Raw genomic sequence first — 14,969 nt, forward strand, 5'->3', positions numbered from 1 at the left:
GGGTGCCAGTGGCAAATTTGCCACTCTTGGTGTTCTCTGGCAAATGCCAAATGTCCTGCCATTGTTGGGCTGTAAGCACAACCCCCACCTGTGGACGTCGGGCCCTCATACCACCCTCATGCAGTCTGTTTCTGACCGTTTGAGCAGACACATGCACATTTGTGGCCTGCTGGAGGTCATTTTGCAGGGCTCTGGCAGTGCTCCTCCTGTTCCTCCTTGCACAAAGGCGGAGGTAACGCTCCTGCTGCTGGGTTGTTGCCCTCCTACGGCATCCTCCACGACTTCTGATGTACTGGCCTGTCTCCTGGTAGCGCCTCCATGCTAGGGACACTGCTGACAGACACAGCAAACCTTCTTGCCACAGCTCGCATTGATGTGCCATCCTGGATGAGCTGCACTACCTGAGCCACTTGTGTGGGTTGTAGACTCTGTCTCATGCTACCACTAGAGTGAAAGCACCGCCAGCATTCAAAAGTGACCAAAACATCAGCCAGGAAGCATAGGAACTGAGAAGTGGTCTGTGGTCATCACCTGCAGAACCACTCCTTTATTGGGGGTGTCTTGCTAATTGCCAATAATTTCCACCTGTTGTCTATCCAATTTGCACAACAGCATGTGAAATTGATTGTCACTCAGTGTTGCTTCCTAAGTGGACAGTTTGATTTCACAGAAGTGTGATTGACTTGGAGTTACATTGTGTTGTTTAAGTGCTCCCTTTATTTTTGTGAGCAGTGTATATTCAGTTGTTTGTGGTTTTTAAAAAAAAAAAAAAAAATGTGTTTAAACACTCACTCAAGTTGTAGGTATACTTGCTGCATTGACTGCGTTTTGGAGCACCGCATTTAGGAGATTCACAACAATTACTTGTTTAGAAGAGGCATTGTCACTTTTGACAAGTACATGCCCCTATTGTCACTTTTGACAAGTACATGCCCCTACTCGCAATATCCTTTAGGGCCCCCATCCGCCGCTCAGAGTACTAGGTTTTTGTTTAACAGTGAGCAGCCACTGGCTGCTCACTGTTTACTAAACATGCCCCTACTCGCGATATAGCGAGTAGGGGCAGCATGTACTAATACCAAGTAATCTTTACTTAGTATTAGTAAATGTGGCTGAAAGACCAAGTTAGGTCTTTCAGCCTTTTCGAATATAGCTCCCTAATTCCCACGGTATTAGGGAGCCATCTACTAAGCAGCTGCAAGATGCAGCTGCGGCACGAATAAGATCAGAGTTTCATTCATTAGAATGAAATTCCAATCCGAATAAAGTCCAGAATTACACCCTAACACGAATGGAGAAACTAAATGACAGGACGTTCGACAATACTGACAGGATGCATCGCGGGAACAGGGAGGAAAGCCAAAAATTGTGGGAAAATTGCTCTGACCACCGGAAACGAAGCACACTTTGCTCCTCCGCTGGTCAGAGATGGTCAGGCGTAGGAAACCTCCATAAGATAAGACTGTCTTATGTTTTAAAGAAAACTAGAGCAGATCGCAAGAAATGAAGAACAGATCCCGACAAAGGGAGAGAAGAGGAATCGATTAAAGAAAGGTATGTTCCGCATGATAGTGCCGCTTTAAAACAAGTATTTTATTTGCATGAATGGATGTATTTTTGTCTAGTGGCAGAGAAAAGTTGTACAAGCTGTACAAGATTCAACAAACTAACTTTAATCAAAATATAAGTGATTCAAATACATGAAAAAAACAATTATTCAGAGAATAGACTAGTGACACCAAAGTAAACAATCCTAGATGATATCCAGCAGACATGGCTGCTAGTAAATGACTATGTAGAATTACTACAGAAAATGAGATGTTATTATAGAACTGCATTTCTAAACATATTAAAAGAAAAAAAAAATTTTAAACAAACAAGGCAAATCTTTGTACCTGTGTGCTCTGAATGTGTAGATTGGCTCAACATCGAGTGATGCACTCCTAAGAAGGGGGTGAAAATGGATCAAATTAGAACAAGTTCACACATGTTTAGATAAGATATCACCTAAGAAACATGCTAATGGATCAATCTCATTTACCATCTAGGAAACCTTCACATACAGAAGTCCAGGGCTCCCAGGGTCATTCACTAAAGTGGTACATGTTGGGAATTCAAAGTGAATAATTTTACACCAATCGAGCCAAATTGAAGCGTAGCTGATTTGGAGAGTTTATCCAATTCAGGTATTTTAGCCTTAAATTTGAAAGACACTTTAAATCCCTGGCAACTCTTGCTTCAATGAATAACCCTGTATATGACATACAACACATCAAATCAAACTTTATCTCCACAATGTTATGCATGTATATACAAAAAAAAAAAAAAAAAAATCTATATATATATATATATATATATAATTTACTATATGCGTGCATCATAGAAACATAAAATGTGACGGCAAATAAGAGCCATTCGGCACATCTAATTTGCCCAATACTTGCATCATTGTATCATAGTTTGTCAGATTTCTATTTACTGGCACACTAGAGTAGGACTTGATAAATGTATAGTATATTGAATCAGGGGGGCAGTAAGAAAACCTAGGAGACTATACCTTATATTATATTCTATTATAAACATATTCTTCCACCACTCCCATTTAGCATTGACAGAAGTATTCCCCACCCCCCCATCGCCACTGCAAGTAAATGTGTCACACTCTCAATGGTCAGCTGCAGACCATTCTACCCCAACCACAGTATCACATACCACATCACCTTCCCAAAGACAGTAGTAGTTGACCATTTGTCCCTCTAGAGTAGAAGGACAATGCTGGACATTTGATTAATAATAAAAAAAAAAAAATAGAATGTGACGGCACATAAGAACCATTCGGCCCATCTAGTCTACCCAATTTTTTAAACACTTTCATTAGTCCCTGGCCTTATCTTATAGTTAGGATAGCCTTATGCCTATCCCACGCAGGCCTAAACTTTACTGTGTTAACCTCTACAACTTCAGCTGGAAGGCTATTCCATGCATCTACTAACCTCTCAAATACTTCCTGATCTTATTTTTAAACCTTTGCCCCTCTAATTTAAGACTATGTCCTCTTGTTGTGGTCTTTTAAATATAGTCTCCTCCTTTACTGTGTTGATTCCCTTTATGTATTTAAATGTTTCTATCATAGCTCCCCTGTCTCATCTTTCCTCCAAGCTATACATGTTAAGATCGTTTAACCCTTTCTTGTAAGTTTTATTCTGCCATCCATGAACCAGTTTAGTAGCCCTTCTCTGAACTCTCTCCAAAGTATCAATATACTTCTGGAGATATGGTCTCCAGTACTGCGTACAATACTCCAAGTGAGCTCTCACCAGTGTTTTGTACAATGGCATGAGCACTTCCCTCTTTCTACTGCCAATACCTCTCCCTATACAACCAAGCATTCTGCTCGTATTTCCTGCTGCTCTATTACATTGTCTGCCTACCTTTAAGTCATCAGAAATAATCACCCCTAAATCCATTTCCTCAGATGTTGAGGTTAAGACTATCACATATTCTGTACTCTGTCCTTGGGTTTTTACATCCAAGATGCATTATCTTGCACTTATCCTCATTAAATGTCAGTTGCCATAACTCTGACCATTTATTCTAGTTTACCTAAATAATTTGCCTTTTGGCTTATCCCTCCTGGAACATCAACCCTGTTACATATCTTAGTATCATCAGCAAAAAGACATACCTTACCATCAAGACCTTCTGTAATATCACTAATAAAAATATTAAAGAGAATGGGTCCAAGTACAGATCCCTGAGGCACCCCACTTGTGACAAGCCCATGCTTTGAACATACCCCATTGACTACAACCCTCTGTTGCCTATCACTCTCAGCCACTGCCTTACCCATTCAACAATATTGGAATCCAAACTTAAAGATTGAAGTTTATTGATAAGCATTCTATGTGCAACAGTGTCAAAAGCCTTACTGAAATCTATGTAAGCAATGTCTACTGCACCACCCTGATCTATTATTTTAGTTACCCAATCAAAAAAATCAATAAGATTAGTTTGGCATGATCTCCCTGAAGTAAACCCATGTTGTCTCTGATCTTGAAATCCATGTGATTTTAGATGTTCAACAATCCTATCCTTTAACATGGTTTCCATTACTTTCCCCACTACTCAAGTAAGGCTTACTGGACTATGGTTGCCCGACTTCTCCCTACTACCTTTCTTGTGAATGGGCACAACATTTGATAACTTCCAATCTTGCTATTAAAAAGATTTAATAGAATGCAAAGAGTAAATAAAACAACTATATGGTCAGTCACATGTTGGATTCATTTAAACAGTATTTTGTAAACTCGAAATAGTACCAAATAAAAATCCAAATGGAAAGAAAAGAGGCTAAAACTTTAAATTCAAATAAGAATGGGAACATTTAGGCAAAAACCTGGACAAATGCTCCAAACTGGCTAAATTTTGAAGCATAGAGTTTAGTGAATTATTCAGCTCAGAGTACGGTAGTATTTAAATTTATACAAAAACATTATAAAATTGGCATATACATATATACACACACTAGAACAATTCTTTCAGATAGTAATTCACAATGTAAGTGCCAACTGATGTTAAATTAGACCATCTTACTTAAGACTAGTTAGTCAATATTTGATTGCTTTAACATAATTTCTATTATCCATTAACATCCATTTAGACTACTCAATTGGGTCAATGATTTGGACTAGCTAGTCATTTTTAAATAGAAATGCACTTCACTAATTAATCTAAATGCAGTGTGTGGTGATTTGGAGAGGTAAAAAGTTTTTGTAGCATAAATGAATCTATAGTTTACAAGACCTGTGAGCGTGCCACTCCTTTTTTTCCCCAAGGGGTGGGGGGGAGAATATTTATGGGCGTACACACCTGGGCAATAGGAGTAGCAACCACCTTTAAGGATGAGTGCTGCGCTACCTCGGAATAAATATAAAATTTAGTGTGTGTGTGTGTGTGTAATTCCCCTTTTTTCATTAAAGAAAGGAAAGACCGCACTCACTTTCCAAGAACAACAAGGTGCTTAGTTGAAGCAGGGCCTGCAGATTCTTTGCATCTGATACATACAAAAAGAAGCTTCAGGCACTTGGTTAACATGAAGAGTAGTTTTATTGGATCATAACGCAAGGAGCAATATTTCGACCTTAAAGGTCTTTGTCAAGCTAACAGCTTTGTTAAGGTCGAAACATTGCTCTTTGCGTTATGATCCAATAAAACTGCCCTTCATGTTGTCACTGAATGTCTGAAGCTTCTTTTTGCATGTAGATATTTTATTAAGGCAGGACTCCTACTTCTGTTTTTGACAAAGAACAAACCTTCTCAATAGACACAAGCCTACACTACACTATAACCAATATGATACCCATGTTCATCCTTCAGCTAAAATGAATTAGGTGAATTAAGTAAATAACTAGCAATGGTATTTGGGGTGGAATTACTGACAATACTACAAAGTCAACAAAGTCTGTGCACATGAGCAATACAGGTGTCTGGCGCACAAGAATGATAAATGAAAAAAGAAGGCGGGGATTACTTCCAATCACTTGCCTAAATCATTCCTAACAGCTACCCTTAAAAGACCACTATAGTGCCAGGAAAACATACTCGTTTTCTGGCACCATAGGGTCTCTAGGTCCCCCCCACCCACCGTAGTTTAACACTTTTCCCCCCGCCAGGCTCCCTCGACATGGGGAACACTCCTCCTTTTCGCCGTCATCGCCTGAATGCGCATGCGCGCGCATTCAGCCAGTCCATAGGAAAGCAGTCTCAATGCTTTCCTATGGACGCTGGCATCTTCTCACTGTGAAAAATCACAGTGAGAAGCGCGGAAACTGCTATGTTTACAGCAAAAAGGGTTAAACCTAGATGGACCTGGCACCCAGACCACTTCATTAAGCTGAAGTGGTCTGGGTGCCTATAGTGGTCCTTTAACCCCTTAAGGACCAAACTTCTGGAATAAAAGGGAATCATGACATGTCACAGGTCCTTAAGGGGTTAAGTATTGTATGTGTGCATGCTTTTTCATGCTGATTAAGAAGGTTTTTATCCTACTTGCGAAAGACAACGTAAATACAGCCACTTTTCATCCTCAAAAATAAGACGGAAATTGAGAAGCGACAATCTGACTTGTAATACGGAGGTAAATTTCTAAAAAAAAAAATATAAAAAAATAAAACTCCAAATGCTGAGTGGGAAGTGGCACTCTTAGATGGGTTGTCCTGCTAAATAGATTTAATAACAGCTATTGTAAGGAAATGTAAAGAATACACAGCAGACTGAGAACTAATTAACTGAAAAAGTATATAATGATGTGGAAAATGTGCAAAAATATCTTTGGGGTCTTCAATGTCGGTGCCTCCTTTCATACTTTCTAAATTAACATGGTCAATATAATAAGATATAAACACAATAACTTCCAAGCTGCATTAATGCATAGAAAGTGAAATACAAGTGACAATTAGTCTTGCTACCTTAAAAGAAAACCCTACTGCACCTTTGGGTTCATAACGTATGTAATTACATGGGTTTATTCAGAAATATACATATTTCACAAAATATCCAGACCTGACATGATCTTAGGGAATCTTTACAAATGGTACAAATAAAGTAATTTAAAAGTAGTACTTGTTTTACCTATATGCAGACCATTTTGCTTGATCATATTTATTGCAAATATTTTAATTGTGAAAAGACAATGCAACAATACAAAATCCAAGATAGCGACAATTGGCATTTCTAGACAGCTTTGACTGTTTCAATAAACTTAATTCCCTGTGTGACATATTGATGGTGTTGACGCCCTATTTATTCTTCCTCTGTCTAAACCCAACTTATTTGTTGAAAAGGGTTATCAAAATCCCATTGTTACATCCTTGATTCCCTTTTACGGTTCAGAGTTCCCAATATGGGTGTGTACTAGTAGTGAAAAGGGGGAAGGAGTTTGGAATCCCAGGATGATGCCGAAATGTGCTATATTGACGATTACCTTTTAAAAAAAAAAAAAAAAAGTTTTATTGTTTTTGGCCTTAAAGGGAAACTAACTTGTTTTCCTGGCACTATAGCTTCCCCTCCCCTCTTCTGTAACTTACCCGAGTCCGCCTTCTCTCCACGGCGGAGGAGTCCTAATGCGCATGTGCGGCAATGGCCGCGCTCGCATAAGGATTTTCCCATAGTAAAGCATTATACAATGCTTTCCTGTGGGGTTTTGGAAGACGCTGGACATCCACATCCATAGTGTGAGGACCTTCAGGACCAGGTAGGTGATTAAAAGTTACCTAGAAGCCCAGAAGTCCCTCTAATGGCTGTCTGGTAGACAGCCACTTGAGGTGGAGTTAAAGGGGCACTCCAGGCACCCAGATCACTTCTGCCCATTGGAGTGGTCTGGGTGCCAACTCCCACTACTCTTAACCCTGCAACTGTAATTATTGCAGTTTTTTTTATTAACTGCAATAATTACATTGCAGGGTTAACTCCACCTCTAGTGGCTGACTACTAGACAGCCTCTAGAGGGCACTTCCTGATTCATAGCAAAGATTTTTTTTGCTAGAGCGTCGCTGGACGTCCTCACGCTGTGTGAGGACCTCCAGCGCCGCTCAATTCCCCATAGGAAAGCATTGAAAATCTTTTTCAATGCTTTCCTATGGGGAGACCTAATGCGCGTGCGCAGCATTGCCGCGCATGCGCATTAGGTTTCCTCAGCCGGCGGGCGGGATCAGTCTCACCCACCGGCTGACGCAATTACTGGGAGGAGCGACGCCGACCCGAGATACATCGGCGGGGTCTCAGGTAAGTGACCTGAATGGGTTTTCACCCGTTCAGCTACCTGGGATGGGAGGTAGAGGGTACCTGCAGTGCCAGGAAAACTGATTGTTTTCCTGGCACTGGAGTTTCCCCTTAACCATAAAAGGTAATTATTGCAGTTTCTTAAAAGCTGCAATAATTACATTTGCATGGTAAAGGGACCTGGGACAGTGCACTCAGAGCACTTCAATAAGCTGAAGTGGTTTGGGTGCCTATAGCGTCCCTTTTATCAGGCTCTTAATTTAGTAGTAAGTGCTTAAGGTATAAGCCTATCTGAGACTCCACCCAGACAAGGGTAGTTAACATGTAAAATAGTTGATGGTAAGGAGAGTAAGGACTCATACCTCAGGAGAATTGTGGGAAGGAGGGGAATAGGTGACAGGACGGAAAATAAATAAATAATGAATTGCAAGATACACTATAGTCATTATGGTGCTAAAAGTGCCCTGGCACATCCCACCCATATTTACCAATGATGTGATAACTTACAAGAGGTCCAGCAGGACCTCCATTGACAATCTGCTAGGAGCTTTTATTATAGCTATCTTGGGTTAAACCCTGCCAATTAGGGCTAGTACAATGCAATAAGCTTTCAGCTTCTGTGGAGGAGGTTAATGGTGCTCAGCTGACTTCACTGTTGGCAGTTTGACTACGAACATGGGCGAGGGGAGGGCAATAGGTCACTCAATCTGTAGCAGTTATGGTGCTTGAAATGTTAATTTAACCAGTCTGAATACCTCCCAACATTGGGAGATAAAAAAGAGGGAATGGGTGGGTTACTAGTGACACAATGATTGTTGGTGGACCATGAGTGAAAGGGACACATGAGAACAGCTCCACACTGATGGGAAGCTCTGCAAAGTGTGGGCTGTCCTACAAATGCATTACTTCACAACATATGGGTTGCTAGAGGTTTTGATTAACTGAATATGTAGTTTAACACTTCCCCTAAATATCCTGTTCGCAATAAAGTGTTGCTGGAAACATTGCAATTTATGAAAATGTAATTATGCCTCTTCTCTACTTTAAGGACAGATGCTTTGTTTAATGAAAGAGTTGCAAAATACTCTACAGGTCTTCATTTTTATAGGTTTTAGAGTCCATTCTACTAAAGAGAGTGTAAAGGTAGATAACCAATTTGACAATTTAGATGACCTATTTTCTTGGGATAAAAACATCATCACTTATGGTGGACAATGCCTTAGGAAAGAAAACAAATAGCTCTATATACTGTTTTCCAGCTATATTAGAACTGTGCCGCTCTATATCATGACTACATTTAAAGCTTCTTTAAATGCCTGATAAAAAGATACTACCATACCAGTTACCAACCAAGCTAAACATGTTATGGGCTCTTTAAGGGTTTTTGGCCAGTCCTAGATTTTACCATGTGGACATAAAAGCTTTAAGAACCTTGGGCTAAGAACTTCCAATTACCTTGGTTTGCCAATAAATAAATAAACAAACAAATATATATATATTTATATTATAACCATGGAACCAACGATTTGACAGAAAATACATACTTTTTAGCAGGGGCAGTCTTTTGGAGATTCCACATTTTTAGTGTATGATCTTCTGATGCAGTTATAAGTACTGGCTCTACAGGGTGGAAAGCAAGACCCCGAATTCCATCAAAGTGACTTCTTAGTGTGAATTTAGGGTTCCACGTTTTCCTTAATGCATCTTTATTGTTTGCAATCTTAGTTGAAAAAAATATGAATTAAAAATCAAAATTAAATAAAAATGGAGATAACGAAAACCAATAATGGTATTGATAAGTTTGCATTAATGTTATTAAAAATTGTCTATAAAATGTATATATCTTAAAACATACAAATTATGTAGGTAGAAAGAAACTGTGAATGTGATCATTTAGCTTTGAATCTATGTCAGTATGATTTGGCAAGCGTACACTGCCAAGTTATTTTTTAATTAAAAGCACCATAATGGAAGACTTGTGTAATGTCTCTTATGACAACTTACATCGTAAGTTAAGGAGTCTGCTTCATTGGCTACTGTTAGTCCTGCCAGTTCCCCCAGGCCAAGTTCATTTTCTAATGCTTCGTCTGCTCCCATAATGAAAGACTTTCCAGACGATGGAGGAAATGTTAAAGCTTCAACTAGACAAAAAGAAAATGTGAATTAAAAAAAATTTTTTGCCTCGCTCTACTACAGAAGACATAAAAGTAAGGATACAGAACATGAAATCTGCGTATCTCTCATTTGGCAATACAAACAAACAAAACTGACTGCAACACAGTTGTACTATATACACATCATGATAAACATTGTGACAGTCATTAAAGCCCTGAGAATGGACAAAGTGTTACATTTCTTCTTAGTTATAGGCTTGATGCCGAATCCATACGGTTACTATACTGCACTAATGTAGAGCAAAGAACATTAATAAGAGTTATATATTTGAAGTATTCTGCTTTGACTTCTAAAAAGGCTTATGTGTCTAGTGGACCATGCGCAATGTTATAGCTGCTGTGCATTTTGATACATGTAACCCTGGCCATTTACAGACTTTTAAAACACTGCAGGAGTTCCTTTAAGAAATATGTTGCAGTGGTGGCATGTTTTCCTCCTGTGAACCAAGAGCTCCAGCTGTTGCTGGCTACAGTAATACTGTTCTGGTTACACTTGGCAATACATTTAGTATGGAGCCTTTTCTTATTGTACTCTATCATTGCTTATGAATAACCTGCATATTTCCTTGGAGTGTGCGTTTATAACTCTAAGCCATCTCAGTAACTTCTCATCATATCATTCATATATTGACAGTATTTTCCTGAGCAAAACACTTGACCTGAACTTTACAGTTTTGTGACCCTAACCATCAGGTGAGAACACTGACTCCATGCCAAGAAGCAATGCTTTTAAGTATCTATATCTCAACACAGAGAGCCTTCCCCTTGAAATGTGACATTGGACATTCAAAAATAGCAAGTGCCAAGTGCCAGCTTTTCCTTAAAGGACCACTCTAGGCACCCAGACCACTTCAGCTTAATGAAGTGGTATGGGTGCCAGGTCCAGCTAGGGTTAACTAATTTTTTTATAAACATAGCAGTTTCAGAGAAACTGCTATGTTTATCAATTAGTTAAGCCTTCCCCTTTTTCCTCTAGTGGCTGTCTCACTGACAGCCGCTAGAGGCGCTTGCGTGATTCTCACTGTGAAAATCACAGTGAGAGCACGCAAGCGTCCATAGGAAAGCATTATGAATGCTTTCCTATGCGACCGGCTGAATGCGCGCGCAGCTCTTGCCGCGCGTGCGCATTCAGCCGACGGGGAGGAACGGAGGCGGAGAGGAGGAGGAGAGCTCTCCGCCCAGCGCTGGAAAAAGGTAAGTTTTACCCCTTTTCCCCTTTCCAGAGCCGGGCGGGAGGGGGTCCCTGAGGGTGGGGGCACCCTCAGGGCACTCTAGTGCCAGGAAAACGAGTATGCTTTCCTGGCACTAGAGTGGTCCTTTAAGTACAGCTATTTGAAAAGATCAATAGGCTTGCAACATATCTGCATATACTAAGGAAGAGCCATCAATGACAAACTGATGTTTTCCTTCAGTAGGTGGATTTTGTCACCATCTGCAATCTATCAAACCATTTGAATGTTTTTGGAATACTGTTACTGATTAACGTTTTCTTTTTTTACCCCTCAAAGCTGTTAATTTGAAGGTACAGCAATGCAGTGACAGTCACAACAAATGTGACAGTTGCTTAGTTTAAGATGAGAAGAAAAAAAATGTATGGAAAGGTGTTGCTATGCAACCATTCCCCCCTCCTAAACACGCCCATGTGTGGAGGAGTCTGATGAATCATGAGAGAACAGATTTGCCACAGACGCCAGCATTTCTTACCTCCTACTATTTAGATCAGCCAAGCCCGAATCTGACATTCTTGAGGAGCACAAATTGCTATTATCCACACAGCTGCCGTATTTATATTTCTTTTTGCTTCCATTAATGTTACAAGCAGGGCTACAAAATATTGTTGAGGTTCCGAAAGTTCAGGCATTGAACAAGCGTGCTGTTTATCTCAAGCTAGTGGAGTGCTGTAGAACTCACTTTAAATATAAAATATAGGCAGAAAAGGGAGAATAGCTAGGGCAGATTTTTCGCTCACCAATGGTTAGTGCACAGCGTAAAGGTTCAGACAGATTAACCAGTAACACTATGTCTGCTCTACAATGCAAAGGTGCCATTTCTACATTAAACAGTTTCCTTTTTCAAATACAAGAAATGTATCCTGTTACATACACAATCTTGCAGGACTTCAATAATTTTTGGCTCAATGTACCATTTTTAGCAGATCATCCACACTTGCAGAAATTGCAATTTTATAGTACACAATTTTTGATGCTTAACTCCAGCCGTGTGTGAGAAATAGAGATATAGACATTTAACACACTAACTAGCGCACATCAAGAAATCACTTACCTTCGTCTGTCCGGTTTATTTCCTGTTCGCTAAGTCTTGAGCTGGTAGGCCTCGATGATGAAACCACAGAGGGCTGTAGTGATGGCAGTTCATCTACATCTCTAAGATTTGCCAGCATGTCTTGGAGCTTCGACCTGTTTGGTCCTAACCACAACACAAAAACAAACCACACGGGATATTTTACACATATTTATCAAAATATTACCTGGGCTTGTTTTAAAATGAACAGCTCAAGCATCATTAACAGACATTTTAGGAAATATCTCTCTCTCAAGAGTCATAGTAACAGCCATTCCCTAAAGTTTTTCTTGGACATTACTTAATCCAGAAATGACAGGAACGGTATTCACAAATCTTACTAACAGAAACCCCTGTACACAGACTGACTTACCAGCAATTTTCTCCAACATGCTCTCACAGCCCTGTTTTGATTGTTTTATGTGGGACACAGGCTGAGACATTTCTTCAGAAGTTTTTCCTGTTATAAGTTTAGGGACAAAAGTTTCTTTAAGAAATGGAAATGTCTAACCCATGGTCCAAGACATTTCTTACACCAAAAAGTATTTAGTTGGTAACCATAAAGAATTTTTCAAAATACAATTTAGATTGTTTTAGATATGTTTTAAGTGTGCCCATCAGTTCAATATCATCCAATTTATGGATATAGAAAGTGCAAAGACATAATAAGACTGTGTGAAGCAGAAGAGAGTTTTGCGTTTGCAAGCAGAGCTAGCCAATAAGAAGCAAATTAAGATTCTTAATCAATGGAAGAAACCGTGTCACTGCAAAAGTTCTGAGCCTCTAACTTCAATAAAATTAGTAATAAATAAATAAATAAAATAACCCTCATGCAGACTTAACCCCTTAAGGACCAAGGTTATAAGATGCAACTCGTTTCTGACCAAGGCCTTTTTGCCATGCATATTCTACCTCAATTTCACAATGGTTAATGTCATTTTAAAGGAGAACTAGGACTTTCTTTTGATACTCTCTATGTATACCCAATATAAAATGGGGATAAAATATTAACGTAAAACGGTGTCCAATTTAATAATTTCTACACAAGTGCAACAAAGGAAAGCAAACGCAAAATAGATTAAATAATTAATCCCGATTGTTAAAATACCCAATACATTTAGGATTTCAATTAATTTTAGGAAGATATAAAATATTGCAAGGAGTAAATCATGGTTTTAACATCACAGCATCCAAAACCACTAAACAAAAGAGAAGTTTGTAGAAATCACATCCCCAGGCTAGTTTATTAAGAGCATTTTTAGACTTTTTTTTGCACTGTGGTTTTTCTCCCACATTTTATTTTAGGAAAATTCAAATACCAAACATGTCCCACTCTCTCTATTCTGCTCTATTCTATTCTCACTTGCAATTATATCCCACATGTATACCGTTTCCCCCAATCCTACCTCAGAGGGATTTCCTCTGCAGACACCCACATACTCAGTAACAGAGGGATTTCCCAGCTAACACAGTACAGAGCACTCTGTACTGTTTGATGACAGCATGAGAGCGAGCTCCCCTCTCTCATTCTGCAGCTCCTGAAATTGAGATGAATGCTGGGCAACTAGCAAAGCCCAGAATAGGTCACTAGGACATGCAAGGAGACCTTACCCGAGTCTTTTCAGGCCCTGGAGGTTTTCCTTATCATGGGGTCAGATGCAAAAAAAAAAAAATCACAGCAGCTAAAAGCGATCACTCGCTTGGAGTACTGCACATAGCCCAGCTGTCAGTATGGGGAAACGAATTCTGTCAATATCTGACAGTGGGGACCCTCAGGTTTCCAATGAGGCTCCTTGGTACTAGAAAGGATTAAACCTTGGGGGTACATTTAATGCATGACGTTCTATGCAATTAAAGGCTTGAATGGCATAGACTCACATTTGCTGTTAACCCCCTTAAGACCGCAGCCAAATGTACAAGTTGTGATCCAAAAAAAACACGTAAACAAAACCTGGCATTTGCGCAATATGTCTGTCCAACCGTAATTCACCTCTTTCATATTAAATGCACCCACACTTATTATATATCATTTTATTCAGGGGAAACAGGGCTTTCATTTAACATCAAATATTTAGGTATGGAACATAACTTAATATGAAAAAAATGGGAGAAAATAAGAATTTTTAAATTGTTTAAGTTCTACGTGACATTTTAACTGTGAATGTCAAAATACTGTTTGCTTTTACTGCAATACAATACACATTTGTATTCAGCGATGTCTCACGTGTAAAACAGTACCCCCTATGTACAGGTTTTATGGTGTTTTGGGAAGTTACAGGGTCAAATACAGCGTGTTACATATTTCAGTTTTTTCACATTGAAATTCGCCAGATTGGTTACGTTGCCTTTGAGACCATATGGTAGCCCAGGAATAAGAATAACCCCCATGATGGCATACCATTTGCAAAAGTAGACAACCCAAGGTATTGCAAATGGAGTATGTCCAGTCTTTTTTAGTAGCCACTTGGTCAAACACACTGGCCAAAGTTAGTGTTAATATTTGAAAATGCAAAAAACTAATTTGAACGCAAATTTTGGCCAGTGTTTGTGACTAAGTGGCTACTAAAAAAAAACTGAACATACCCTATTTGCAATACCCTGGGTTGTCTACTATTGCAAATGGTATGCCATCATGGGGATAATTTTCATTCCTGGGCTACCACACGGTCTCAAAGGCAACCTGGCGAATTTTAATGTGAAAAAACTGAAACGCAA

General features: G+C 39.4%; 1 protein-coding gene across 2 annotated transcripts in view; it reads right to left on the reverse strand.

Annotated features, from left to right (window-relative positions):
* The window catches only part of STRN (striatin), a 133,673-nt gene that overhangs the window by 23,497 nt on the left and 95,207 nt on the right, over nt 1–14,969 (reverse strand). For both annotated transcript variants that reach the window (XM_063443596.1, XM_063443595.1), the window contains 4 exons: nt 12,237–12,380; nt 9,784–9,920; nt 9,324–9,499; nt 1,896–1,943 (listed from right to left, as the gene is read on the reverse strand). In XM_063443596.1, the coding sequence (XP_063299666.1) occupies nt 1,896–1,943; nt 9,324–9,499; nt 9,784–9,920; nt 12,237–12,380 (505 nt within the window). The remainder of the gene's footprint in view (nt 1–1,895; nt 1,944–9,323; nt 9,500–9,783; nt 9,921–12,236; nt 12,381–14,969) is intronic.

The sequence above is a fragment of the Pelobates fuscus genome, chromosome 2 (assembly GCF_036172605.1).
Source record: "Pelobates fuscus isolate aPelFus1 chromosome 2, aPelFus1.pri, whole genome shotgun sequence".
Taxonomy (NCBI): Eukaryota; Metazoa; Chordata; class Amphibia; order Anura; family Pelobatidae; genus Pelobates; species Pelobates fuscus.